The sequence below is a fragment of the Falco naumanni genome, chromosome 7, assembly GCF_017639655.2.
Source record: "Falco naumanni isolate bFalNau1 chromosome 7, bFalNau1.pat, whole genome shotgun sequence".
Classification (NCBI taxonomy): Eukaryota; Metazoa; Chordata; class Aves; order Falconiformes; family Falconidae; genus Falco; species Falco naumanni.
In genome coordinates this window covers 50,241,602-50,269,562 of record NC_054060.1, presented here as the reverse complement: position 1 = coordinate 50,269,562, position 27,961 = coordinate 50,241,602, and the positions used below count along the sequence as shown (strand labels likewise).

The 27,961-nt window shown below is 44.4% G+C and overlaps 1 protein-coding gene across 5 annotated transcripts; it reads right to left on the bottom strand.

Moving 5' to 3' along the window:
* Positions 1-27,518, bottom strand: ZFYVE1 (zinc finger FYVE-type containing 1). 5 transcript variants are annotated; one of them, XM_040600814.1, is made up of 12 exons: positions 27,442-27,518; positions 25,512-26,384; positions 11,513-12,017; positions 9,399-9,613; positions 7,244-7,350; positions 6,170-6,278; positions 5,493-5,590; positions 5,270-5,387; positions 4,733-4,903; positions 3,802-3,982; positions 3,179-3,292; positions 1-2,103 (listed from the first exon to the last, which is right to left on the bottom strand). In XM_040600814.1, the coding sequence occupies exons 2-12, from the start codon at positions 26,007-26,009 to the stop codon at positions 1,871-1,873; spliced, it is 2,349 nt and encodes a 782-aa protein (XP_040456748.1). In that variant the 5' UTR covers positions 26,010-26,384; positions 27,442-27,518; the 3' UTR covers positions 1-1,870. The 5 variants fall into 5 exon arrangements, with proteins under 5 accessions (XP_040456748.1, XP_040456749.1, XP_040456747.1 ...); XM_040600815.1 differs by lacking the exon at positions 27,442-27,518 and adding an exon at positions 27,318-27,335; XM_040600813.1 differs by lacking the exon at positions 27,442-27,518 and adding an exon at positions 27,008-27,257.
* Between the last annotated feature and the right edge of the window lie 443 nt (positions 27,519-27,961).

Genomic DNA, 27,961 nt, shown 5'->3' with positions numbered 1-27,961 from the left:
TTGAAACAGATACCAAAGATTTTATACAAGGAATGTCATGGCTGCTTTCTCTTTGTGCATTAACATGGTAGTAAAGCTACATGCATAAACAGCACACAGGGCACAGCCTACAAACCAAGAACACGGTGCTCACCCATTAAAAAAATAAAAATACTTTGAAGCACAGAATTATGCTGGATGTGCAGAATGCCTTTTAAGAGAGGATTTCTACCTAACTCATGCCTTCCCTTGGGCAACTGTCAGTTTATGGCAGACTTTGCTTACAAAAAACATTAGACAGTCCCAGTAAACTCAGCCAGTACCAAAGGTGTCCCAGAACGTCTTCTAAGTCTACTTCCATGTGTAGGCTGGATGTAGTTGTGAAAAGGCCATCACTTTGTATGTTCTTTCAGAGACAAAGTGAGAACCACTTGTTACAAGGAAAAAAGTCAGTACACTTGTTCAGAAGATAAAGTCTTTTATAGCAGTTAATTTAATAATACAGTCCTAAAACAGGGTGTTGGGCACTCATCTACACAAGAGCACATTTAATAAGCTGGGGAAAAAATACCACAGTTCCAGGACATTGCATCAGACTCCAGCCACTCCAAGAGGAGACAGTTCTCATGTGGTGGAAGAATTCTTGTCTATGTAAGCCAAGAAGGGAGAATTTTAGGCAGTTTAATCCACAATGGTCTCTTACTTCTTATAACTGGAACCACAAATCCACAGTACAAGACAGTATTAGTTAGGTTAAGTGCTGCTTTTGAGAATAAAATAGTGAATTCATTGCAGTCCTTCAATAAAAGGATGAAGTCCAGTGAGTGCCAGTTGCTAGGAGCAAAGAAGAAAGGTTCCCATTTTCCCGGTGGATTTGTAAATTTGTATTATTAAAAAAAAGGGAAGTCAAATTTGTGCTGTTTCTATGCAGCCGCATCTGAGAACACAGAGGCTCCAGGATCACTCAAACAGTGGGGGAAAAGAAAAGCCATCACACCCCAAACTTCATATTTCAGAATTGCCTACGTCACTTGTCCTCTTGTTCTGCTCTGGACAAAACTTTTAACTGAAACAAGCTAGCAGAGAAACTTGAAGAAAACCTGAGTACATGAGAACATTGTCAGGAAGAGCAACACCCTCCTACCTTTTGATATGATACTGAAGTTGAAATGGCAAAATCAGAATGCTCTGCCTTGTGCCGTATGATTTGCTTTACCTTTCAGAGCTCTACTGGTCTCTACCAGGGGGTCTGCTTCAACTTGGTACCTCTTGCACTGCAAGACCGCTGCTCATATCACAGTTCATACAAACTTGCTGATGAATCTGGGTTTAATCTTCCACGGCTAGAAGTATGGCACCTCCAGGTGTAGGGCTGGTTGAATTACCAGGTATAATTCATACATCAACACTGGAGATTTCCTGGCAGCACAGAGTCCAAACCTTCCTCACAGGACATCGTGATCAGCAAGATGTTCCAAAAGAAGAATCAGAAGGCCCTAAGTCTGATCCAATATACTAAGGAACACCACCATCCATCATTTGAACTAGGAATACTCAAAGCTTCATTAGCCAACTGTATGTTCTTAATATACTAAATTATACATAGTTGATATATTTGTTTTTCTTTATTTGGAATAAAATACACTGGATTTTGGTTTGCTCATTTACAAGGGAGCTTTCTCTCTTCCCCATTTAATTTGAAATTAAAACCTAGAGGCTGAACGTAAGCTCATTCCCAGTGTTCCAAGATGGATATAGCATGAGAGGAGGCCAGACACTGGAAACATGCACTCTGGCTGCAACAGGTTAAGAGGTGAAAGGGAGACCAGATATTTTCATTTGTAACCCTGAGAACATAAGGAATTGCAAAGATCTGGAGAAAAGCCTGGGGTTAAAGGTCACCAGGCTTTTTATTGCAGTTAAAGCAAACTCGGACTGGGTGATCCCATCCACGAGAGGGAACCGCTCTGCGGTCATGTGAGCATTCGTCACAGAACCCCTGGCCACAGGCCCGACAGTGGTGTTTGGAGAGTTTGATACTGAATTCCTTCCGGCAGTTGTGGCAGTGCAGGATTTCGTGGTCTGGTACCCAGTATGCAGGTCGGGCAGCATCTTTTACCAGACCTATGGAGGAAGCGAGGCGGGGGGAGGAGAAAGAGGGAGAAGAATATATAATCTGTGAACATGAGCACATCAGGAATGTACTCCAGTGGAAGTACTCACACACCGCAAGTTATATCACTGCCATTAAGGGGAAGAAGACCTACTGACAGAATACTTCAGTGCAATGGGTAGCCATTTAGGCCATTCTGCCATTCTCCCATGCTCTGCTTCTCTTCAAAGGGATAGACTGTCTCTCCTTAAATGGTGGCATCTTCTCTTAAGCAGACTCTTCTAGAGGTTGAGACAGTTGCCTTTCCCTATGTTCAGTTTCAGCCATGGCCAAAAAACCAGAGTCACCAAACCAAACTTTCAGACATGCATATACTGTCTGAACTGAGAAAAGGGATTTATTCTGCCTTTCATTGAGTCGGACAAGGGTGATGCCAGCACAAGCTGCAGGCAAAGCAGTGGAACGATGATCGCTGCAATGAGTAGGAAGTCAGGTCCATCAACAGAAGATTCAAATACAAAGTATTTGCTGACATACCTGAACTGCCACCCAGCACATGAAAGAGCAGCAAATGTTCACTGTACTAAGCTCACCATTAAAAATCACGTTACTGATTACCTTCCTACCATCACCGACCTGGACAACTTCAGATTCTCAGCCCTCCCTTGCAGAAGTACCGAGTGCCAGTAATATCCATGAACACATTTAAAAGGCACTCAGCATCTCTGGAAGAAAACCAAACCTGATAAAATGCTTCCTAATTGGCCAGTCTTTAGGGAACTCCAGTTGGCAGGTCACTGCAGTGATGCATCAGAGGAGCACAAATTACTCACAGCTCGGTGCACACAGATTTGCACAACAGGGAGAAAAGAGGAGGTGTGAACTGCAGAAACAATGTGCTGAAAACCAAGAGGAAACATCAAGCAAGAGAGGTGCAGGGGGCTGCAGAACTCTCAACCAACAGTGGTAACATAGCGGAGGGGTCAGCCTGTCACAAAGACTCTTGAAGTTTAATCAGAAGTTTTGCTCTGTGAAAACAAAAATGCCTCTAGACAAAAAAATCCATCAGAAGAGATCAGAGCTTACCTAAGGGAATGTCCATGGCTGTCACCACTGCTCCAAGAGTGTTCTGCACAGCTTCCCCCACCTTCCTGGCAATAAGTGTCCCCCCTTCCTCGTCTGAAGGCAGCTCAGCCACATCTGCATGACACAAGAGTAAAGGCCTCAACACCTAGGTCCAGCACGATTTCTGCCAAGTTTCAGTTAATTTATACCAGCAAAAACCAGCAGCAAACCCAAAGAGCAGCTCGCAGCCTCTCCTCTGCCTTTATATTCCACATCCCCAACCTTGGATTACAGAGTTCGCGCTTTCATTTCAGCAATAATGGACAAAATACACACTCTGCTGAAAGAGCAGCATCCCTGCTCTGATGCTAGCTCCACACCATCAGTAGATGCCAAAAAACGAAAGTAAAAATCCAATTAGAAAATAATTTTGTCAGGGGGTCAGATATCTGGTAGCTTGTTGCAAGGGTCATCTTCCTGCCAAAAGGCATTGAGCTCGTGACCTTCCCTACTAAAAACTCTGTACCAAAGCCCACTTTGAACACTGTCTACACCCAATGGGAATGGTTGTGATCCAGAAGCCAGGGACAAAGGTTTCAGACTATTGCCCAGAGATAATTCTGTCACAATCAACTCAAAATTACCTAACTGGATGCCCCTGTTTTCATAGCAGTTGTCACACACACGCACTGGTGCTGGTCCCCAGCCTCGCTCAGGCACTGGACGAGTCTTAGAAGAACAGCCATCACAGAAGCCCTCTCCACAGGCCCGGCAGTGATGTTTAGTGTCGTTATCTTTAAAAGGCGTGTTGCACTTATTACAACTCTAATCAGAGCAACATAGAAAGAAAAACTGTTAGCTTGATCTTCCTTAATAGAAAAATAAAAAGCAGAATCCCAGGATGGCAAGACTCAGACTAAAACTGTGAAAAATATAGTTACACTTAAGACTTGGGTGCTATCAGTCCTATAACTTCACCCTAGGGAAGCAATTCAGACAGGTAGACGTACAGCAGTTAAGCCAATAGATTGCTATGATCCCTTCATTCGCGATCACAACTAATTACAGACACATCACGCAGGGCTGAATGGTGGATATTTGATCTTTGGGGGGGGTAAGAATTCAGAAGGCAGTTTTCATTGAAGAAGTATCTGTTCCCTGCAAGATGCAGGGAATCCTTTCCTAGTTAAATTGTAGGGGCCAGCTTGTTGCATCTGGCATGAAATTAGTTTAATCTGCACCTATAAAAATAGTACTATCAACTGCAGTAGCGAGTTGATGTCGATTCCTTGCTTTGAAGAGCAAGTTCATGCACACTAGGATTTTCCACAACACTGCTGGGAGAGGAGCTCACAAAAAGTAGGGAGCAACAGTCTCTTTAGCAGGGCTGGGCAGAGACTCTGGCTTAGTCAAGAATGGGAAGAGCTGAAAGCATTTCAGTTCTTAAAATTGTAGAAGGGCTTGCTTGCTGCAATAAAACAAGACGCATCTGGAATCTGCAAAATACTGTATTACTTAAAGGGTAAGGATGGTTTTAGCTACACAAAGTGTTTCTCTACAGCAGCTGCTATTTACCAGGATCTGAGAGTTGGGTCTCCAGTAAGCTGGGGCAATCTGGTCTGTCAACCAGGAGGTCACAGCTTTTGTGGGTCCCAGGCTAAGTTCAGATACTGATTGTGCCATGAAATTCATCCCATCCAACAAACGCTGGGCTGCATTGTTGTTGTCTTTCAGAAATCCATCAGTCTGGAATTAAATGGATATTCATTTGAGAATAAAAACAGGAAAAGTTTTTTTTTTAGATGCAGATGTCTGTCACTCACTGCTTCTGTTAACTGGAGGGCAAGCAGGAGCAAAAAATTCACCGGTCCTACTTTGAAACACAGGGGTAGGTTTTCACAGTGTAAACACATGTTCACAAACTGTAACTTAGCCATTTCAAGACAGCCAAAAGATGACTGAAGGCCCCTGCAAAGGTTCTTTTAAACAGCAGAGACATGAACCAGCTGTAATGAAAGCAAATCCATTTTCTCCATCAGTGTCCAGAAGAATCAACATAGACACGTGCATGGCTGCACACATACACAAAGACTATTCAGCAACCAGACTTACCCCTGGCCAGACATGCTCAATTTCTGTCCTCACTACAGTGTTCACAGGATCTTGGTTGCCAAACCAGTACTGTCGGCTGCGGTACACCACCCCGCAGTTGGGACACTCGATCACATACCTGCAAAAGAGGAAGACAGGTTACCTCAGTTAGATACTGGAAGTCCAGTGCACCAGGCAACGTGGAGGCAACAGACAGCAGAAAGATCTTAGCTGCAGTACTCACCCCGACCAGGCATACTTGGCAAGGCCCAGCCAAGGGGAGTCAGTGGAAGCAGAGGTTTTTGGCACCACGCTGACCTCCATCCCTCGTTCATAACAGGCCTATAACACAAAGGCTCAATTAAAGCTGCGTTCTTTGGAATCCCAGACTCCAGGTCTCACAGCTGTTTGGCCACATAAAGCATATAACTTGGCACAGTCATCTCCACAGCAAAAGAGAGCGCTCATCAGAACCAATTTAAAAACAAAACAAAACCCGCTATCAATAACGACATCAGGGAAGCATTTCTACAACAATAAAAACCATTATGGTAGCTGAAAATTTTCCTGTTTCCTGCATGCACCCTTCAGAAAAATTGGCTAATACCAAGCAATGGGCCTAAGCAAATAAGAAGAGTAACCACATCAGGTATGTAGAAGGTCAACATCAGCCAGGCTGAAAGCAGCTGGGTTCACAATTTAGCTATCAAATGACACACAGCACACAGAGCTGATGACCTCTCCAAGCAAAACTGGGGATCAATTTTTCTGTTAAAGCCACAAGCACCTCTCCCATTTGAAAAACTTGAAGAAAACAGGCACATGCCTGTTTTCCTCATTCCATCATGAAATGTTTCCTCATTTCCTGGGCCATCCTTTCCTTCTCCATCCTTCAGACCTTATCCTTGCGTCACTACTCACCTTGCAAGTGTAGACTCTGTTATCATACTGGTGAGAATATCTGCATCGGCTTTTTGATTCATGAGGGACTCCTTCCTTTGCATGGTTCATGCTTTTCTTGCAGCCACACCTGAGTATGCAAAAGCAAACCATGAACTGATGCTGTTAGATATGGGACAGATGTCACCAAAAGTTCATTCATGTTACTATCTTGCATTTGCATAGACGTTTTAACCCCAAACCATTTTCACAGCCGTACATACAGCAATTACACCCTTTATCATTGAAAGGCAGGCTCTTTGGAAAGAGGCATAGCCACTACTTCACAGTACAAAGCAGCGCCACACAACAACTTAGTGCAGGAAATGATCACTGTAGCCAATTTAAATGTCACAGAGAATTTTAGGAAGGACTAACCAAGTTTGGAAATTGACCAGGACAGAGCTAACACTGCAGCCCTTGCAAGGAGCTGCTAGAAATTCTCTAATGAGTGCAGGAACATAGCACCGTATCACATTTGAGAGAAAATGTTTCCAGAAGAACAATCAGCCATAACATCATGCTGCTATAGCGCCTCACAGACTCAGAGCGCTGACTGCCATCTACTGCTCTTTAAGGCTCAATCTTTGGGCTCTTCACGGAGAGCTACAAAGCCAAGCTCTAATCAGACCTGGGGCTCCACTTAGATCCAGTCACCGAACACAGCCCAGGTCCATGATGCATGCTTTAGGATTGTTTATACTGTTTAGGTAATAAAAATGGCAGGAAAAATCATCATAGGAAATGTCAGGGGATTTCTTTAGACACTCCTTTCTTCCCACCCTGTGTGCACTGGGGAGAAGATATGGGCAGAACAGGTTTATAGCCATACACAAAAATAGAGCAGGCAAAGACCATGCATCCAGCTGGGATGCAGCAATAACAGCTGTGCAATTCCTATAAGAGTTGAATTTCTAGCTAATTTTGCCTGGAAGTACTAGCTGATGACAGGTCATGTCAGGGGTCAAGATGTCACAGAAACTTTCTGTTCTAGGGCTGCAGACCAGGGCAGCACTATCTTCGAGAAGGATGAGGGTGCATTTCTCATCTACTTACCCACAGCTGAGGCACACAGAGGAGCATGTGAAATATTCATCTGGAAAGAAAGAGCTGTGAGCCATCTGGTCATCGGGGATCTCCCCACTGAACCGGTCACTTAGAGCCTGTCAAATAGAAAAGAATGAACTGGTAAGGGACTGAGAGCAATGCAGACATTTTAAGAAAGCTTTTGTAAGCAAAAGCATGGGTTCCCTACTGGAGGGAGAGGCAGAGAGTACACAGCTAACAAATAATTTCTTACTGATGTGGAAATCAAGACGACAATTAGAAACCAAGAAAGACAACAATATTGCACTTATATGGAAGTGACCTGAATGCTTGTAAGATCCTTATTCTTCTCTTCTCTTCCTGCTCCTACTTTGAATTTTATAGTAGCAATGTGTGGTAGAAGATCACATCTACCTCTATGCATACAACCCATGCCCAAAATAGCAGGGTGCTTGCTAAGAGGGCTTTGCATTCTGGAAACCTCCAGAAGGAAACTCGGAGAGTAAATTCTCACAATGAGTACATGAGGACACATTCTTGGCCCCTCAGCTCAGAAAGTGCTGCCCTGAGTTTTCCTCTGGTCTCTTGAATAATTGCTCTTCTCTGGTGAAACTGAGACAAAGGGATTTGTTTCCTTTCCTGGGAGCATCTGTTCTCAGATTAAGCCAGTCCTTAGCCCTGACACACTTCACCTTTTTCAGTTCTTTTGGGTGTTATGGTAAAAAAAAAAAAAAAAACCAAAACAGTTAGCACTGGTTAAGGGTTTTCTGGATTGAGATCTCTGAAAATATAAGGTCTAACTGTAACTATTCCTACAGCTGAGGTTACCATAGAGGCTGCCTGCTCTTCTTTTCCTCCCTCTCCCCTCCCAGGGAGTAGGGGGGGAGCATCTCCGCTGTCTAACAAGGGTTGCCCACACAAAAACACAGACATGTGTGTATCTCTCACCACAGTTTCTCTCAAATAAAATCTCTACACAGACATCGGATTTCAGAGAATTTAAAGGAAATTAGCTTTAGGATCTCTTTTCAAGCTTGACTGATACAGGCCAACAGATTCAGAAGTTAAAGGAGGTAGACATAGGTCTCTAGCAAGCCTTGCGTCCTCAAGGCAGTGAAGCAAAAAAAGTTAATTTCTAGTCAGTAGTGATCTGAACACAGCCTCTACTCTACTGGACACGTATTTAAGTATACTAGCAGCTATATCTGAAACTGAATTACTTTATTATTGCAACAAAGTCCTAGAAATCGAACTGGAACTAACCACTCCAGCTGTTTTTGCCTTGCTGCCTGTCTGCTCCCTAATGCAAGGAACTGTGTACATGCCACCCCAATACTTCCCTCTGTGTTTCAGCTACCCCAAATACAGAGCAGATGGAATTATCTGCTCCAACAGCTGCAACTAACATCAGAAAAAACTGCTAGCACTACCTTCTTCTGTAGATATGCCCCAGCTCTGCCCACCCCTCCCCAATGACAGCTGTGCTCTTCAGGCAGTGGTAGCAATGTGCGGAAACCCATAGGACAGACTGCAAATTTGAAGACCCAAAAATATCTCTGACATCCTAGTGAGTGACCTTTCTAAGAAAATCACCAGCTGCTTTCTCTGATTTCTTTTTGTCAACCTTCTGATCTGATGCTGCACCTGTGAAATGATTATTCATTTGGCTTGATCCCACCTTGTTCCCTACCTACCAACACATCTCCTTCCTCCTTTTTGCCTCATAGCCCTTGAGTTACACTACACTCAATGCTAGGTTTTGCCAACCATTAACTCCCTCCAAGCCTTCTGCATTCCCCCCCTCATGCGCTGAGGCTATCCTTGGGAATTTCACCAATAACTCCTTCTGGGCCTCCTATCTGTCATCAGTTATTTGTTTCTTTCCCAGCCGGTTTCTTCCTGGCCCAATTTTTTTGATTTTGCTCTTCAACTTCTCTTGACCTTTCAAGGTCTTTGCTAAAAGTTTTATAAAGTTAAAAAAAAAACCAAACTACCCAGCCTATCCGGCTGTTACACAAAAGTCATCATCTTCATGGAAGATCTGCTTTACCTCCAGACATCGGCAACATCCCTAGTTCACATGCTTTACCTTTATTAGCTGCCACTGACAGTTACTAGCAACAGTGATGCAAATAAAGATCGTGATGAACTCTTTTCCACTTACTTTTAGTGCTTTGTAGATAACCCCAGGCTGTCGAGGTGACCGAGTGGTGTTGTTCTCCAGCTGCTGCTCCACAGCTCGCCTAAGTCCAGAGAAATCTGTTGGAGGATTGTATGTCCTTGTTCCCTTGTAGTGGATTGAGCTGAAAGCCTCAGGAAAACAGCTTAGCTTCCGAAACCGATCCTGAATGAGCTTCTCAGGAACCTCAGAAGGATGATCTATATATGACAGCATCAGCAAGTATATAAACAACTGACTGTTTAAAATAATATTTAAAATTGCACAGTGCTTTCAGCACAGTGCTAATGTTTTCCTAATTACACCCAAATACATTTGGAATGCAGTTATAATTATATTTTACAAGAAGGAAAAGAAACAAACTATTTCCAAAAGCAGTGTCTGCTTTTGATACACAGCTTTAGATCCTAAAACCAAGTTCCACAGGTAAAACCAGAAACATGTAGGTTTGGAAACACAGATATCCAGAAGCAGCAGCAATTTATGACATAATATAAGGAAAATCCACATCAGCACACTTGTTAGATCTTCACACCAGACCACGACTTGGTATAGCTAGTCGTAGCACCCTGGTAAGCGGAGGACATGAACTTTACATGGGCTGCTTATTCTCCACGCCAATCCTACAGCAAGGAAGGCCAAGCCTCTATCAACCCTTTGTACCTGGCAAAGCACTTCAGAACTAGCCATTATCCGGTCAGACTGCAGAGCTGACCACATTCTTCTGCCTGCTTCCAAGTACCAGTTGTACACTTCAGAATAAGGCAGGCCCCTTCTTCCCTGCCCTAAAGCTATATAAACACACTTATCTCAACTATCCATCGAGACGGATGGTTACAGCTTGCTGCAAATCCATATGTGAAGAGGTTTCTTTCCTATCCCTACCATGATCAGAAGTTATCATAAAAATGTAATTCTACTACACTGACTTTGCACACAGGTGCAGCTATCATTATGGGTCACTAAATCTGACCTGCTGAAACAGCAATTCAACAACTATATGAAACTTTGCATTGCTACTCAGCAAACTGCTATGTAAGAAAAGGAACTGCCTTGGCAGGTAAGTTTAAAGCAATTAAGAAGTCACTTTAATAAGAGCCAGAAAGAACGTCAAGTTCTTCTACTAGCTCAAGACCTTACTGGTTAGAAAAGCCAAAATGAGAACGTGGGCCAGCAGAAAGCTGCTGTGGTATTACACAGCCGAAGACTCCTACATGTTCACAGACAGCAGGACTGAGCCTCAGCCGGTGCAGGCCAATTCATTAGGGCTCTTGCTCATCAAAGTATCAGAAAGGGACAGCATAAAGAAAGGTTTCATCGTGCCATTTGAAGCATGGAAAAAGTGGGGCCAGGAGAAAAAATTTAGATCCCTATACAGTCAAAACCAAAACGTGCCGTGACTTCAATAGGACAATGCATTTCACTCAGACACACCAATAAAATAAACAATTTAAATATGCATAATCCAGTATGGCATGAGCCAAGTTAAAAGTACTGGTGAAGAACACTGAAAGGGATGGGAATAATACTGAGCCAGGCCTGCTGCTTTGGCCATATCAGATACTTGCACAGATAAAGGTGGCATCAAGCCATCTTCTCTGTGCCACCATAACCTCAGCCCCAACCTCAGAACGTTAGTCCAAAGAATTTTAAAAAGTAGAGTGAAGTTCACCAGTTTCATTATTCTTCCTCATCCCAGTTTCTACACAGAGATTTGTTAGGTTTTTTGCAACATGATACGCCGTATCCCTGCCAAAACCCCAGGGTGTCTCAGTTTTCACCTTCGTCTGCCATATCACACATACTCATGATCTTGTATGATGACCCCTCCTATGGCTGGCAGAACTCCCATCATGACTAGTCAGTGCTGATGTCCAGCTGGCTAAGAGGATTATTCTTAGCTGATATGGGGTAGTCAGATTGCTATCAGGGAATGATCTGCTATTTCCATAGCCTGGGTCCCAGACTGGAACAAGCCAGACTAAAATGCAAACCGCATCTTTTACATGGTAATAAAGAACACCGAATATTCAATGCAACCTGGCAACTTATAGATAGCGCTTAGCACATCGTAATTCAGTTTCTTACTGCCTACTCACCAGAGCCCAGCAGCTTGGTGTACACAGTCTCATGAAAGATGATGACACCTGGACCCAAAGTTGACAGAGGAACATCTAGGCCACAGCGGGCTGTGGTAGCTTTTAGCTCCTTAGTGAAATGTTTTAAATAAGCCTCCGAGGCATCACCAAGGAATTTGAAGAGATCATTGTGGAGCCTGTCAGCACGAGTACGGTAGATGACAAGGTCAGAGATGGCCAGGACCTTCAGCAGCAGCCGTGTTCTCTGGCTCAGGTTCACAGTAGCCCCCAGGAGGCCCTCTGTATCAATTACCACCACTTTGCGGACAGGGTCATAGGCTGCCCAGACTCCAACTGTGCAAGACTCTTGGGCTGGAGACGTCTTGAAGACTTCCCGGCCATAGAAGAAAGTGTGGTTAAGGGTGTGAGACTTGCCATCCCCCGTGTTCCCAAAGATGGACACTACCTTTAGATGCTGGTCAGGACTGCAGTCCAGTTTCTTAATAAAATCTTCTTCATTCCTTACCTTCAAAAAAAAAAAAATTATAACTATGCAATTGGAATAGACAACACTGGAAACACAGCTGGTTTCAGGATTCATAAGATTAATGAGAATGTTTACTTCCTATTCAGATTCTATCATAAGTTTCTGAAGCACCAAGAAATCCAAAGAAAAATATTAGAAAGCAGTTCTGTAACACACACACATCAGTGGGATTCAGGCTGCTCCATCATGTAGCTGTTTTGAAACTGATGCCTCACGGTGATTATCTGTCTAGTGAAACCTCTTGTACCTCACCTCATTCCCTAAGGCAGTCCTTTCAGGGCAGGGAGCACAACCCTACTTCCCAGTCTGCCAGAACAGCTGCTTGGAGCACGGCAAACGCTCTCAGTAGCACTAGTCTCCTGGCAAGCATCCAAATTCAGGCACAAAACAGGGGAGTGCTTTTGTCACCTTAACTTGCCTCATCCACAGAGGCTGAGCACCTGTCTAGGGAGAACATGCTCCTCCATGCAGCTGTGCTGCATCTGTGCACAGCCAGGGCTCTCCAGCTGATAGATCCTTCCGCTAAAAAGAGGGGCAGAGAAAAAGAAAGCAAAGTTGTGCACTGGAGTCAGCTGGTTGAAGCAGGTCAAAGTGGCTTTTACAAAAGTCCCACAACTACCTCAATGATCTGTTTCATAATTTTATGCATTGTGCTTTCATTAAAAAACAAACAAACACCACCACACACAAACACAAACCCAAGAAAGTATAGACAGCCTTCAGCAGGTAACTTCTCTTTGGCTTCACATGGATTAAGTGACACAAATCACGCTATTTAGGTTAGAGAATAGGGCATTTTCTGTTCAGGTACTAGAGCAACAGGGAACACATAAACAAGCAATGAAGCAGGTTAGGGGCTCTGTACAAGAGCCTGCCTTGGGTTTATTGCAGAACACAGCCTTGGCTTTCAAAAGCTTCATGCTTTCGGCTATGGTTGTTTATCACTTGCTTTTTCTTCTTCCAACAGGTTTTATCCATGTGTTACGTGACAGGGAAGAATATGACAGAGGCACTTTTTGAGAAGGGTTAAATTCACCTCCTCCATCACAATTCCCTCCAGGAATTCCCATCCGCTGAAAGGATCAGGGCTTCCATCCCTTCTCACTGGCCTCTCAACTTCTGGAAGCTCCTTGGCTATTCCTGGCCCCCCTCCCCCAAGTACATTTGGAAGGTCTCACGATATGCAATCCACAGAAGCCATGAGGTAACAAATGGTTTCTTTCAACAAGTTTATTCTTAGATCAGCAAATTAGTTTAAGACTCAGTCAGCCCCATTTTCTCTGGTCAAATCTATCAGCAGCATCTAGACTTTGAAGGAAAATAAAAAACTGCCAGCATGCCAAAAAATAAAAAATAACCAGTGTGCCAGACTGTGGTTGGGAACAGCATTCAGAAGAGAAACTGTGGACTGTAAGGCTGCAGTAGCTTCTCCCGGACTCAAAACATTCAGGGCAGCCTGACAGTATGGAAGAAAACAGGAAAGAAATCAAAATGCTCTAACAGAAACTTTTCTGGTGTCTGTGGGAGACCATCAAGATACACTCCAGTTACAGGTGCAGGAGAAAGGGTCTGCTTTTTTGGTAGCTGTGATTATTAGCTTGTCATCAGGAAGATAATTTTAGACAACAGATGCAGTTTCTCTTAATGTCTCTGTGGATAAAAGGAAGTTCTTGGCTCATGGGATAGCTCCTATAAACATTCACAGATTTGATAATAATGTTATCTGTATGTAAGCAAAAAGAAATACGAAAATCTTGTTTAATTTAACCCCCACCTCCCAAACTTATTACCATAAGGGTGGCAGACCCTCTTTTTGCTGGAGTCAGTGGTTATGTACTCCCTGGATGTCTCAAAGAAATAGCAGTCTTCAAACAGCTGCTTAAGGATTGGCAGGACAACTAATAACTATGGTCTTAGACAGCACTGGTTGTTATTCTGGTATCAGTTTGGGAGAGTTTGTGGAAGGGGCTGAGTTAGTAACGTCAGAAGGCGCGAAGGACAAGGACCACAGCAGTCAACTCACACAGACTCTACTGCAGCTGAAATTGTCCCAAGCTGAGCTAATGCAGATGTCCACACCAGCAGCCTTCTTTCACACTCAATGTACGTTAACAATGGGGCAACTTATTGCGGGAAGAAGAGCTGGATTGCTGAGCCAGGCAGAAGAAAAGTTGGTTCCACATCAATAATCCAGGTCACTCCAGCAGAAAAGTTAGACTGAATATCAAATCAGGCACCCAAAGCACTGAGCTGTTACCCCCTTTGAAGGCTCTAGGCTCTTTCAGGCCTCCTTGCAGGACAGAACTCAGGAGTGATTTGGGCAAGCAAGTCACCCAGGAGCACAAGAATGCACCAAAGTCTAGCTAGTCCAATGTTGAGTCTCACAGGTCTCAGCAATGGGTGAGAAGACATGAAACAACTAAGTGTTTCCTGGCATGCTTTACCAGCTCTCAGTAGTCAGATGTCAAAGGACTTCCCAAGCAGTGGTTGCATCTAAAGACTCATGTTCGGTAGAGAAGTAGTAGACATATCCTCTAGGAGGTTGTCTAACCCCTTTGTGAACCTAGTCATAGTTTTGGATCCTACAACATCTTGTTACAATAAATTCCATGGGGGGGTAGGGGGTGGAAGAAACAAAACCAAAACCCAAACCAATACAACCAAAAAAAAAAATCCCTTCTTTTTGTTGAATATGCTCATATGTCATTGGATGTTCCTTGCTTTTGTGTGCTTGTCTTCTTTAACCACTGTTGAGCACAGGGATGATACTCTCAAAAAAACATCCACAACAATCCCTGCATCAGTAGTTGAATTTTCCTCCCTTGAGGAAGTTCTTTAAAGACATTCAAAGTCAGAGTGGGTGTAATAAGTGTCAAAGTACTAATACTCCTGGGGCTCAAGTCCCACTTCTCAGTTTTGCTTCTCATCTCTAAATAAATTTGCATGGTACCACCTTCTGCGGCATGTGCAAAGGACTCATGTTTCCATAGCTGTGTCCATTCCCACGTTCCACATCTGACATGAACAGTAGAGAGTAAACATGAAACCTTCCTTAAATTGCACAGCTGTGTCAATCAAGAATGCAAACTTTGTATGTCTAACCTAAGGACAAGAGGCATCTCTCCAGCCCCTTCTCTATTTTGCCATTTCCAGCATCAGAGACTCATTTACACTTTTGTTACAGCTCTTAAAAGAATACTGTCTTCTAGAAAGCACAGTTTTTACTCCATCATGGGTCAGAATCCCAATTAGCCTTCTTTTACAGTGTTAACTACGTTTCTGTTAGCAACTGTCATCCAGCCCCCCATGCAGTCATTCCATCCAAGTTAAGCCGAACTGCAGGTGAAGGTCTTCAGCAGGAAAACCATAAGACTGTACAGCTAAAGGCCTTTTTTAAAAAAAGACGTAAAAACTCATACCGCAGTGCCATGGAACACATTTAGATCTGAAGACTCCTTGCCATCCATACTTGGAAATCTTTTATACCTACCGTAACAAGTTTCCTAGATCCAAGCCATAACAAAAGTCGAACTGTGTAGGAAGAGACAAGAAACAGGTTCTGCTAAAATCACATTCCTGCCTATGAATTTCTTGGAAACAATGTTACTGGAACAACAACATGTTAAAAGCTTAAGAACAAGCCCCATAAAATAGAACAGTTTCCAATGACCTGTACTCACACAACTTTAAATCTGCCTCCAGGAAAAACAAACATATTAACAGAATCCAACATTTTTACCAGAATTTTCTCCTTTTAAAACTCTTTATGAAGCCTTTAAGTCTTGCTAATATTCATGGAAGCAGTGCACAAAGCCCGAGCTGTGCCACGATGACACAATAGCTCAGAACAAAAATCAAGAGTGCTTAGCATAGTATTTATACCACAGCGCCTTCATTTGCTAGTCTTACACTGTCATTTTGACTTACATTGGTACTTGCTTTTGTTGTTGCATTTTGAAATCTTACTCTTTGCTTGACCTGATTTTAACGGAATATTTTCAATAACTAAAATAATTTTCTGCAATCAAGAAAGATACCATCATATAAATCATTAAATTTGTGTCATTAGACTTATCTAACAACCAGCACACAACAATATCTTCCAATACACAATCACTAAACAATTAGGAGGATATAAATTTAACACACTTTTCAATGAATGGAAGAATAAGCTACAAGATTTGTAGAAGCACATCCAAATATATACCAGCATAAAATTGCAACCATCTGAAACAAATTAGTCTTCAAGCAGAAGCGGTCAAAACAACCACGTGGAAAAAAAAAACCCAAACAACAGCTATTTCCCTTAAAGTATAATTTAACACTGGCTATACAAGCAATTCTGCTCACAGTTCAGAAAACATTTTAAAAAAATAACGTTTCCAAGAATTCAAACTAACACCTGAAAACAGTACGCGAAATGGCAAAGCAAGCTAAAACAAGATCTGCAACCTTTTAAGGAGACAGTTTTAGGTAATTGATCTTAAGGACAGAGTATCATGTCAATCATTAAACCTGGAAACAGAACAGATCTGTCAGATCTGCCCACCTCAACACAGACTACTTTACGACACAGCTTCTAGATTTTGGCCGTTGTGTTTTACTCTAAAAAAACTGAGTTCCTATCCAGAGGTAGGTGCACACAGAAGTCTTATGGGTGCATGCCTAAAGCCCTAGGTTCTACCATTAGGTCATTGCATCAGAATTTCAGTGCACATTGAAAACAAGAGAGAAACCTTTAAAGCAGATTTCTTCAACTACAGCCTGTAAGACTAACCTGAGAAAAATAACCTGCACCACAGTACAGTGCTGCCACCAAAATTCACATCTTTGCAGAGCTCCCTCACAATGACTCCTGGAAAGGTAGTGCATGAATGCAAAGAAGTGCAGCTGGCTTACCCCAGCAACTCAAGTGCAACAGCTATTATACAAGCAGCTGGAAAGTCCCTGCTTTTGCCCCAGGAGAAACCTTTGTTGATATTCCCAAAAGTTTCTTGCTACCAAGTGAGAAAAAGGATTGGGTAGTTCCCTGTGAGGAAAAGAAACTCTCTGCTATGAAACCCATGACATCAGTAGAGCCGTGAGACGGGCTCTAGACTATCATAATTCAAATGTTGTTTCCACTAAGATCATAGACTAATTCAGGCTGAAAGAGACCTCAAGAGGTCATTACTCCCTCCTAGCTTTCAAAGGCCTCCAAACAAAAGAGATATTGATCATAACCAGGTGCTTAAGAAGAATCAAGGCTGACTTAAGTCCAAGCAGCTCTAGTTTCCTACCCTAGTTTGTCTCCTATACCTTTTCTTCTGCATGACTTCCCACAGAAAACATTATTTATGCCATTACTTGAGTGTTCCACATACAACTTAAAATCCATAATCTAATTACATAGCCATATTTGATAGAAAAATAAGTGCCTCTGAAACTTACATTTCCTAAAAGCCTGATGAAAATAAACAGCAAAGAAAAGAAAGATGCTAATAACTTTTCTGAGGAAAAAGTTTGTCTCTTGTCCACTCCACACAGCCAAGATACAGTAGTAAGCTGAGCAGTCATGCCCATACTTGCTAGCCAGTAAGCAAGCTGGCCGGCACGTGACAGCACACACGCTGCTTCTTCCCCAAAAGAGAGAAGATGTGGATAAGCACTGGATAATGGGAAGCAGACATCTCAGAAATTACTTTATTAATTCTACTGCTCAAAGAGTTACTTTTTATGTAACATAAACATTTATTTATGTAAACATTTTACGGTAGCTTGGGAAAGCTTTCCCAAAAGGGCTGCCTCAATGGGTTAGTTTACAAAATTGCATATGTCATACCAGCAGTTACAATCTGTTGTTCAGGAGTAAGTTATTAATCATTGACCCAGCAAACACTTAAATATATTTATCATTATTATGCTCACTAATAGCTTAGACTCCAGCCAAGCTGGCAGCAGACATCAGCATTTTCAGGATCGGAATCCTAGAGAGGCTCAAGCCCAAATTGAGTGAGCTGACACTGGATGCAGGGACGGCAAAATAAAGGAGGAGACAGGCACACCCTGAAGATTTAAGGTTAGATTCCAACACTCCTCAGCTTTAGCTAGTTTTGACCTTATTCCCCATGCTGGGTGCAGGTCTGGCTCAAAGAGTTTCATTTGGATTAGGGGTGTTTTCTAACCTCAAGTTTTTTGTACCTGCTATTTGCCTTAACTGCAGTACCACCTGCAGGTTCTGTTAAGATTTCTCATCCATGAAAACAATATCCCTGAACTGAAAAACTTTTTCAGACCAAAGTTAACCTGTTCCTCCCCACAGCTCTAGCAAAGGAATTAAAGGACAATATTTTTATGGGTTTGACAGCACTTAACAAGATTGAGTCTTAACAGGACCTACAGGTCCCTGCAACGAAGGGTGGAGGCTGCCCATGTCTGAGGCCCATGTCAATCTATTACAGGACTCTTTCCTGAAAGAGGCAAAGAGGTAAGAGTTAAATCCTGCTTAACAACCCTATCCAAAGAGAGAGAGCCTATTTCAAAGGTTTTAAGACAGTGGTAGAAAAAAAACTTAAGGGGATGGAAAGTAATCCAATTTGATTGGACTCCTCCCTAACGCAAGAAGCAACATTGCCTAAAATATTGCTATTACCAGGTCAGTCACCCTTGTAGATGGAGCCGAGTTACATGAAACTGCTGAAAGCAGAAGACTAGACAGCTCACTAACCTGTTTGCTAGCAGAAAAACTAGTTTTGCAACAACTCAAAACTAATAAAGACTTCAAGGTAAATGCAACTGCTGCAGAAGTAATGCTAATTTAAGAGTGTCATCTAACTCTTAAAAAAGAACAGTAAGCAATAAAGCAGAAATAATTATTCTGTATCCTAAGTACTTTTCAAGTTCCCCACAGATGTTAATTTGGCCACACAGCTACCAATTACCACCCCAACATCACAGCTGTAGCAGCAGAGGTCACATTCAAGTGAAGAGACTTGCCCAGAAGACAGCAAGTCAGCGAGCAAGTTCCTGCTGTACCTATTGGTCTTCCTCAACACTTGGGGTAAACAGATCACCTGCGTGGACACTACTCCGTAACACTGTCTTTGTTAAGAGGGGCATTTAAAAAACTTACTTGTATCACTGTTCCACTCTTCCTAGAAAACAGTTACTTTGGTTATTTTCCCAATTGCAGGGTGTTTTGACAGGTAGGCCAAAGGACTGTGAAACTTCTGGCTTTATGCAATCATACAGCAAGGCATTAACAACCCAGGTAAAAAAGTAAAGGGTAAACTGCAGCAACACCTGCCTCCCAGTGACCCCTGCAGAAGGGACAAAGTGGAGAAGATGGACAGGGCAGAGGGCTGCAGGAGAGCAAGCTGCCAGATGCACCCCACACAAAGCACTCGCAGCCTACTCCTGCTGGCAGCACCCAGAAGCCCAAAAGGATTCACTGGATACAAGCAAAGAGAGGTACAGCAGAGGAAGCACTGGAACACCCCCTTTCTCCCAACAACCCTACTGAGGCTCAGGAGCTCCTCGAATGAAACCGTGGGTAACTCCAGAGTGGTTTGCCACCAGCTTCTCTCACCTGTGACATGCTCTCCCTTGCTTCCACACCTGCACTCATTTCAGCATACAGACAAAAGAGAATGGAAGCAAGCAAGAGATTTTACTTGAATTACAGCCCAAGAGAACCATATCATGAACAAGGTACAAAAGCAGTGCCAGGGAAAAGCAATATTTAAAAGTGGCTGTGTTCAAATTAGCTAGGAGTCAACCTGAAACTGTTAAAGGTGCTGTGCCTTTGTTGAATGGATGGCTCCTCTCCCATCTTCTAAAAATACTCTTCAAAATACTGGTATATGTCCAGTGGAAGAAAGAACACTACTAACCAGCAATTGCTAAGCAGTTTTTCTACTACTTTATTCCACGGACTGAAAAACAGTGTGCACTTCAGTGCAGGAGAGAGAACTGCAAAACTGGTAACAGACTGCAATGGGAGGAATAATGAAAAACACCAAAGTAATAAGGGGAAAATTCCTAGACTGTAAGACAGCAAACTCCCAAAAATACTTTGGCAAGAAAACCTCTCTGAAGCACAAAGAGAACTCGTTAGTAGTACAGCAACAATGAAGGACAGAAATTACATATCCTGATCAGACAGATCACACTGACCTAAAAAGCTTGGATTTCTTCTTCCTCCTTTACATCCATAGCACATATACCAGCTGTGACTCTTCACTTTACAGGATATGCACTAAAATTCTCAGAAACTTATAGCTGACTGTGCTACCCTAAAGCACACACACACACACAAAAAAATCCCCCAACAGCAGATCAAGCAAGAGTGTCATAAGGACTAGTACTATTTGCTAGACAAAAGCTTTTCTACTAGGAGGCAAGCCATAAGACTTGGTGATTGTGATCTTCTCTTAGAAGACATACATTAGCTTGCATTGACTGACAAAGAACACGAGTAGGAGAAGCATGCCTAGTAACTCTCCATTCTCTCATCCCTACACTTTTTGCCAGGCTTAAATCCATAGATAATAAGGAAAAAATCACAGTATTTTCATCAGGCTTACAGTGAGAGTGAGAAGAGCAAAGCAGCTACATCCCTAAGGAGTTATCAGTCTGTACGTGTCACTTTTCACAAGGTGGGACAGAGGAGGACACGTAGACTGTTAGAGGCTGGTTATTTAATGATTGCCTAAAATGGTCTGTATTTAAATAAGAGCTACAGGTCACACGGCATCATCTGAACAGACTGCAAAGAATTATATAGATCCTGCTCAGTATTGCTGAGGGGAAGAACTTAATCCTTTAGGTGTCTAACCCTGTTAGCAGGAATAAAAAGAATTCAAAGAATGGTGCTGTATTTAGGAAACTGATCTCTATTGGCAAAACAAAAAAAGTTTATAAACTTCTAACTGCTACTTATAAACTGCTAACTGAAGAAAGGGAGCTCACAGTCAGTATCTCAGGGGAGACCCAGAAATGAATGTATGCTCCTTCCTCCCCCACAAAATTATACTGCTGGGGATATTTTTTGTGACTAGCTAAAGGAAGAAGTTTTTTTTTCTTCCTGTCTCCTTAGTAAGAAAGCTACAAAGTCAGTACCTTTTATTTTTCTTTGAAACCCAGAGACTGGGTAAATTCTTGTGACAGAGCTAATTTCAGGTCAAAGATCAGTGAACTCTTTAAGGCATGCTAGTAACAATCAAGCACATCCTCTATCTTCTGGGGTCAATGAAAGACTTTTTCTTCTTCTATAAGGTGTATGTGCCGAGTCCTTAATTATGGCTTTGGACAAAGTGTTATCACAGAAGCCACTAGTGACACTACAACCAAGTTCTGATCCTGTGGTAAGAAGTCTCAACATTTGTTCTCCAAATTGTTGTTATGTATTGCTAAGCATTTCTTCTCCCCTACCTCAGAAGTAGTCGTAAATAGAGTTCACTGTACAACTAATAGATAACTCCCTGCTTTATGCTAAAAAGCTCTATTGCAAAGGTGTTGTAAAAAGACAAAAATGGGATACTGTTCCAGAAACTGCATAAATGTAAGTACAAAAGACAGATACAGACCAGTAGAAAAGTTCAAGAGACAGTGAAACAGTAGCAAGACTTGAAACAACTATCCTAAGCCAAGTTGTGTTTTTATTGTTGTACATTTCTGTGGTTTTCGTAATAGATCCATGAATACAGGGAGTTTTAAAACAGATCAATTAATTTTCTAAGTTCTTAAGGGAAGTGCCTCCTGTGAGCAAGGGGCAGCACTAGTGACAGCACAGTACCTGCTTGAAAATTCAGCAAGCTAGAGGCAAGAAAGAAAATCTGACATCTTGACAGATAAGAACAGGAGATTCAGCTGGGGGATTTGCACACAAAAAAGAAGGCGGCATGCAGTTTGAATCTAACACAGCAAAAAGGAGATGTGGAAGATTTAACGAGAGCAGCAACAAGACCAAAGCAATTGCCTGAGGAAGTAATCCCCACACTATCATTGAGTAGAGATGAGCAAGGAAGACAGACTATGTCAGAGCCAATTAACAAACAGATGCTGCAGTTATCAAGAACAATTTGATTGAAGTCTCTGCTTTAGATATGTAATAGATAAGGCTAAAAGTTTAATACTGTATAAAGAGAAACTGCATAATGCTGCATAAAACTACCACATAAAATACTACATAAAACTGAGAAAAAGGACCTAGAAGGACCTAGAATGGGATCTAAATGGCAGATGATGCCAGTTCACAGAACATGGACAAGATCTATTTTCTGACAGAAGAAATCAATAAGGTCTTATGAGGGGCGATAAGTCCTTGGAAAAAGGAAAGGCAATTTTGTGGTGTAGGTCAAGAAGGCTGGGGACTAACACACAAGTTGCAAAGCATTACGCTGTGTGGTGAGACAGCTGGGGTTGGACTCCACGAGTACCAATCTCTTTCTCTGGTTCTTCTGCAGACTTGTGGTACAAACTTGGATTTAACCCTTAACAGCATTTTCTTAACATGAGATAATCAATCTGTTTCTGAGGTGCTCAGATATAGCGCTGTTATGATCAACGTCACAGAGAAGCTTGCATTTCACAGATCTGAACTTCAGCTACTATCAGTTCTCTACAAACAACTGCTTCACAAGTGGTTGTTTAAAATGGGACCTTTCCTAACTAAGTGGGTTTGAAACAAGCACAAGAAGTCCACAGCTTTCTGAGCTTATGGTCATGTCTGCAAAGTGCAAAAAGCTTTGAGCAGGCCAGTACATCTGTGCAACATGGCACAAAAACAGTTACACAGATCTCGGAATTATCATAGCCGTATCAGTGCAGTGCTGAGCCCAAGCTAAGATTCTCTACTTCTCAGCTAAACTAATTTCCTCAGGCACAGCTCCTTATGGATTAATCTATATTGCTTCTGGATCTTGAACTAGCTCAGTTATCGTTCACATGCCATAAATGTCCTTCAGTTTCAGAGCTACCACCTCCAAGAACCCAACAGGAACAATGAGATGAAACGTAACCACTTGAGCTTAACAACTCCAAGTTCCAAAGGAAACCAAAAAAGAAATCTCTTTGTGTTCCCATGTCATTGAACCACTTTCCAGTCAGAGGTTTGTAAATACATATACATCAGCGAGTTCCTTGATCCATCATGTTTGATCAGCAGCATAACTAGTTCTTCCTAATTTTGTAGGACTAGCATTTCAACATTTCTACGGCAGAATCTACCACTGATAGCAAATCAGCAGTTTTCTCTCTTATTTCCTAACTAATGCAACAATCTTCAAGTTCCAAAGGTCAAAAACCAGATGGTTAAAGATAGCTGGACACTATAATTCTGATTAATCCTTCTCCTGTCTGCTGAAGCTTAAGAAATCACACACCATCAAACTCTGAATCTCCACATTTCAAGTTATTATTTAAACCAACCAAAATGCCAAAATAGTAAAGAACATTCTTAGGATTTCTCCCCAGGTAATCAGCAATAATCTTGCTAATGGCAAGCACAAAAACCTGAGGATCACTTTCCTACAGCTAAACTGGCTGTTCAGTATTATCAAGAGGAAAAGATGCTACAGAAGATGTCTTCAGAGCTAGCTAGTCATCTTGCAGCCCTCTCTAAATAAAGGTCCTCATGCTCACTAGCAGACACATCACTATAATAGCAAGCACTCTAAGTTCCAGCTGCCAGAAAATATTTTAATTGAAAACCTCTCAAACTGCTTTGATACTGGCTGCAAGATGTCATGTGAGTATTCAGCTATGAGGAAGAGGTCACTCCAGGTGAAAGAGCTCTGATTTAACATCTTGATAGTGAAGCAAGATCATCTTTGGAGAGCTTTTCCAACCCTGTTCTGATCAAACTGCTATGATGTGATAAAGGACCATTGCTGTCCCAGTAAGGAAGTTGGCTTTACTGCCTATGACATTTAAATCTCAATGCACTTGCTTGCAACAGGCAGCCAGAAGTCCATCTCAATAAGGCTTAGAGATGCATGAGTATAAAGATAATTTAAACCAGTACAACCACACACAGCCACAGCTTGTGAGCAGCCTTCCAGGACATCGCTGTTCTAAGACATTTCAGAGCTTGCTCTAGTGGCTACATGAAGATCATTGAAAAGCCTGCATCTTAAAGTAGCAGTTGCATCTGCCACGCATTACAAGGAAACGTGTGTGTGCTTAGGGAAGACACACAAATTCCAGACTGCTACTACACCTGAAACTCACTCACTCACTTTACAGGCACTGGTGTCCTGCATTGTGCGTTTTCTGTATCAGTGCATCTTAAGGCCTGTTATATCCTTTCCTCCCTTGCCTCTTCAAAAGCCATGAGAATTTGTCGATCAGTACACCCAAACTGACCAAAATGCAACCCAAGTATCTTGCATCTATTCTATATTATAGTATAATTACCGTGTGCATCTATATAGACACACACACTCTTCTATTGTATGGAATAGATACAAGATACTTCAGTCACGTTTCCTTGCAATGCGTGGCAGACATTGACTGTTACTGTGATGGGTACAAATAGCTAATTGACCAACAACCAGAATATCATCACAATTCTTTTTACCACTGGTAGTATGGATATGTCAAATCAGAGCAACCAGATACTGAGTCTTCAGGTGACCTCACATTTTCTTTCAGTGTTCCCTAAATGAGGTTAAACATGAAAGATGCAAATTGGAAACCAGAAGACGAAGCTGAATTTTTCGTTGTGTAACTAACCTGCTCTGTGACTTTTACACGTTGCTGTTTTCACATTTGTAAAGTATTTTTACATTTGTAAAGTATTTTTACATTGTAAAGTGCCAACACCAAATGTAAGGGCCAACGGAAGAGTTCATTAATGGCATAAATTGAATGCCAGACTCTCCAAAATGTCTCCTGAGGAGCTGTTCCTGGTCAACTAGTATTTCTATCATTATTACCAGCAGGCATACCCCAAATTGATGGCCAATTTCCTCCTTTTTCAGCAAAAGGCTAACAAGAAATAACATTTGTGACAAGCAATACAGCTTAACCACGGTGTCTGTAGGACTTGGATGACACGCTTTGGATGCTTATTTCTACTTTATCCCATTCCTAAAAATCAGATTAATTTCCTGATGCTACAGGAGAGTAGCAGGGAGCTGTAGTCTTGCATTGCATTAGACTTGGTGCACTGCCCACTCCTAGTCATACAGTAGGAGATTGGCTGCCAACATTCCCATTTGCAGGATACCTACTGCAATACTCTCAGTTCAATTTTGTTCAGGAATGATCAGCATCCTGCACAGACAGCTCTTATCTTAGTTGTGTGTGTCTCAGTACAGCGTCAATTCTTTCACCAGCTTCGCTTACCAAGCCTCTAACTGGCTATCCTCATTTTGTTACGGTTGCTGCCAAGTTACACTTCAAGTATTAATCACGCATCACAGCAGCCTGTTAGACTAAGATAGAAACTGAAGGATCTCACCCATGCAAACAAACCACAGCACTGCTTACCTGAATCTCCTCAGTTTCATCCACCAAGAGGAAACTCACAACTTTCTCTGTCATCTTCCTTCTCTTGGTCTCCTCATCCATTCCCTCCTCCTCTTCCTGCTCCTGGGCTTTGCCAGCATGGTACACGGTGACAGGGTGCTTCCTTCTGTTCCCCCCAGCATGCGTTCTCTTCTGACACTCCACGCAGAGGTTGATTTTGCACACCTGGCACCTCACTGCTGCTATCTGCCTTGAGCCCGTCATACTGGCGTGCATTATGTTCCCATTGGCACCTTTGCAGGAGTCACAGTATGGGACATGACCGGGTCTTATACGGGTCCGTTCGTGGTTCCGTAACCTTTCTGGCTGATGCAGCTCTTCTTCACAACGCTGGCACTGTAGGCTCCGGCACTCATCACACTCAAAGATTGCTTCATCTGTCCCACTGCAAACATAGCTTTCCTGGCACAGGAGCGTCGTGTTCTGTCCTTTCTCTGCAGTTTGTGTGTGGGCGCTCATTTTCAGACTCCTCTAAAGCAGTGTTTTTCCCTCCTGTTTCTGCTTTGAACAATGAGGTGTATAAAAGGCAGTTGCAAATTTAGTATTTCCACAGGGGAAAGGGACACAACAGGAATGCTGTCTGTACTTAATTTTAAATAATCAGTAGATGTTTCTGTAAGCGTCATACACTGACGTGCCTCTCAGGAAGGGTCTTGGTGACTGCAGCTGAAGTTTTCTTTCTCCAAAATAAACTTAAACGATGTGACTGGTTTCACAGACTGTTATACCCAAACGCTGCCAGACATTCTGTCTCTGCTCAACTGCATAACATGTTTTCAATGAGGAGAAAAAAACCCAGTGTTGGGTACTTCGGCGGGCAGGGCAAGTGTTCCCCTGAAGGAGAGAGCGGAGGGAGACAGCTGGTGAAGAGGGGCAAAACGAGCAGCAGGGACTCGGAGCGCACACACATGTACACACACACTGTCAATACTAGAAAATTCTCCGCTTTCGCTCCCCAGCTAGGCTCCTCCTTCAGAGTTCACAGCATTTATTTGCTGGGAATTTCCTGATGCGCTTCTCCCGATAAACAGAAATCCGCTCGCTTTTTGTGCGCTCCTCCCCGGAACGCCGGACACCGACGGCTGCCGCGGCCGGGCTGGCGGATTCCCCCCTCCCCGCCCCGGGCTGCCAGCGCGGGCCCCCGAGGCCGGCGCCCGCTGAGGGCCGGCTGCGCACCGAGCCGCCTTTGTCTCGACCTGCTGCCGCCCGGCGGCGCGGGGCCCCAGCCCGGCCTGCCCGCACCGGCCCGCGGCCGCCCCCCGCCCAGAGCCGGTCCCGCCGCGGGCCAGCCCCGGCACCCCAGCCGGTTCCGCCGCCCCGGCAGCGTTGCCCCGCGGCGCCCGGCACTTGTGGCGCGGCCGCTCCCGGGCGGGGCGGGGCGGGGGCCCCCCGCGAGCCGGCCGTAGTTACGTAAGGCCGGTGCCGGCCGGCGCCGCGCCCCCGCGCCCCGCACCTACCTGGGGCTGCGCCCAGCGCGGCGCCGTCCTGCTGCGAGCAGCGGGCCGGGAGGAAGGGGGAAGCCCCGGCTTCCTCCCGCCGAGCGGCGGCGACGGGGCCGGGAACAAAGGCGGCGCGGCACCGGGCGCCGCGAGCCGGGCTATTGTTTACAAGCCGGCGGCTACCGTTCTTCCCCTTCCTCCCGCCGGCACCCGGTGACTAAGGAGTCGGGTCCCGGCCGCGGCTTCCTCCGCCTCCCCCCACCCCCGCGCCCACCCTGCGCCCGGCGGAGTGTCCCGGTTCCCCTCCCCCAGCGGCCGGCACCCCGACCATGCAGGCGAGGAGCCCGGCAGGGCAGGGCAGGGCAGGGCAGGACCCGCGCCCCCTCCGCCCGCTCCCTTCGTTGTCAGCCGGGATCAGCTGATCGCGGGGAACTTCAGGGTTATTTTCTCACCGCGGAGACGGGAAGGCGGCGGGCGGGGCGGCGCTGCACGCCGGGAGATGTAGTCCGGGGGCCCGGCCTCACGGGGCGCCGCCGGCGGGCTGCACCGCGCCGCGGGGCCTGCCGGGAGGGGTGGGGCCGGGGTGGCCCGGGGCGGTGGGGACGGGACCGGGACGTGTGGCCTCTGGGGCGCGGCGGGGCTGCGGCCGTGGCGGCTCCGGCGACCTTACGGGGCGCAGCGGGGGAAGCGCTGCCCCGGCGGCCGCGCCCTGAGGCGGCGCTCCCGGCCCCGGAGGTGGCGCGGCGGCCCTGGCTCACTGTTCACCTTCGCTGTACGTTCGCCCCCTGCCCCGCGGCGGGCGGGCTCTGGGTGGCGCGGGCAGCCGCTGCCGGGCGGCCCTGGGGACGGGCGGGGCTGCGGGCCGCCCTGCGCCGGGGGTGTCTCTGGTCCCCAGCAGGTGTTTGAGGTGAAGTTCGCAGGGAAGCTCCCGCCTGCCGCCCGCTGGGAGCGGCCGGGCCTCCGGGCCTGGCA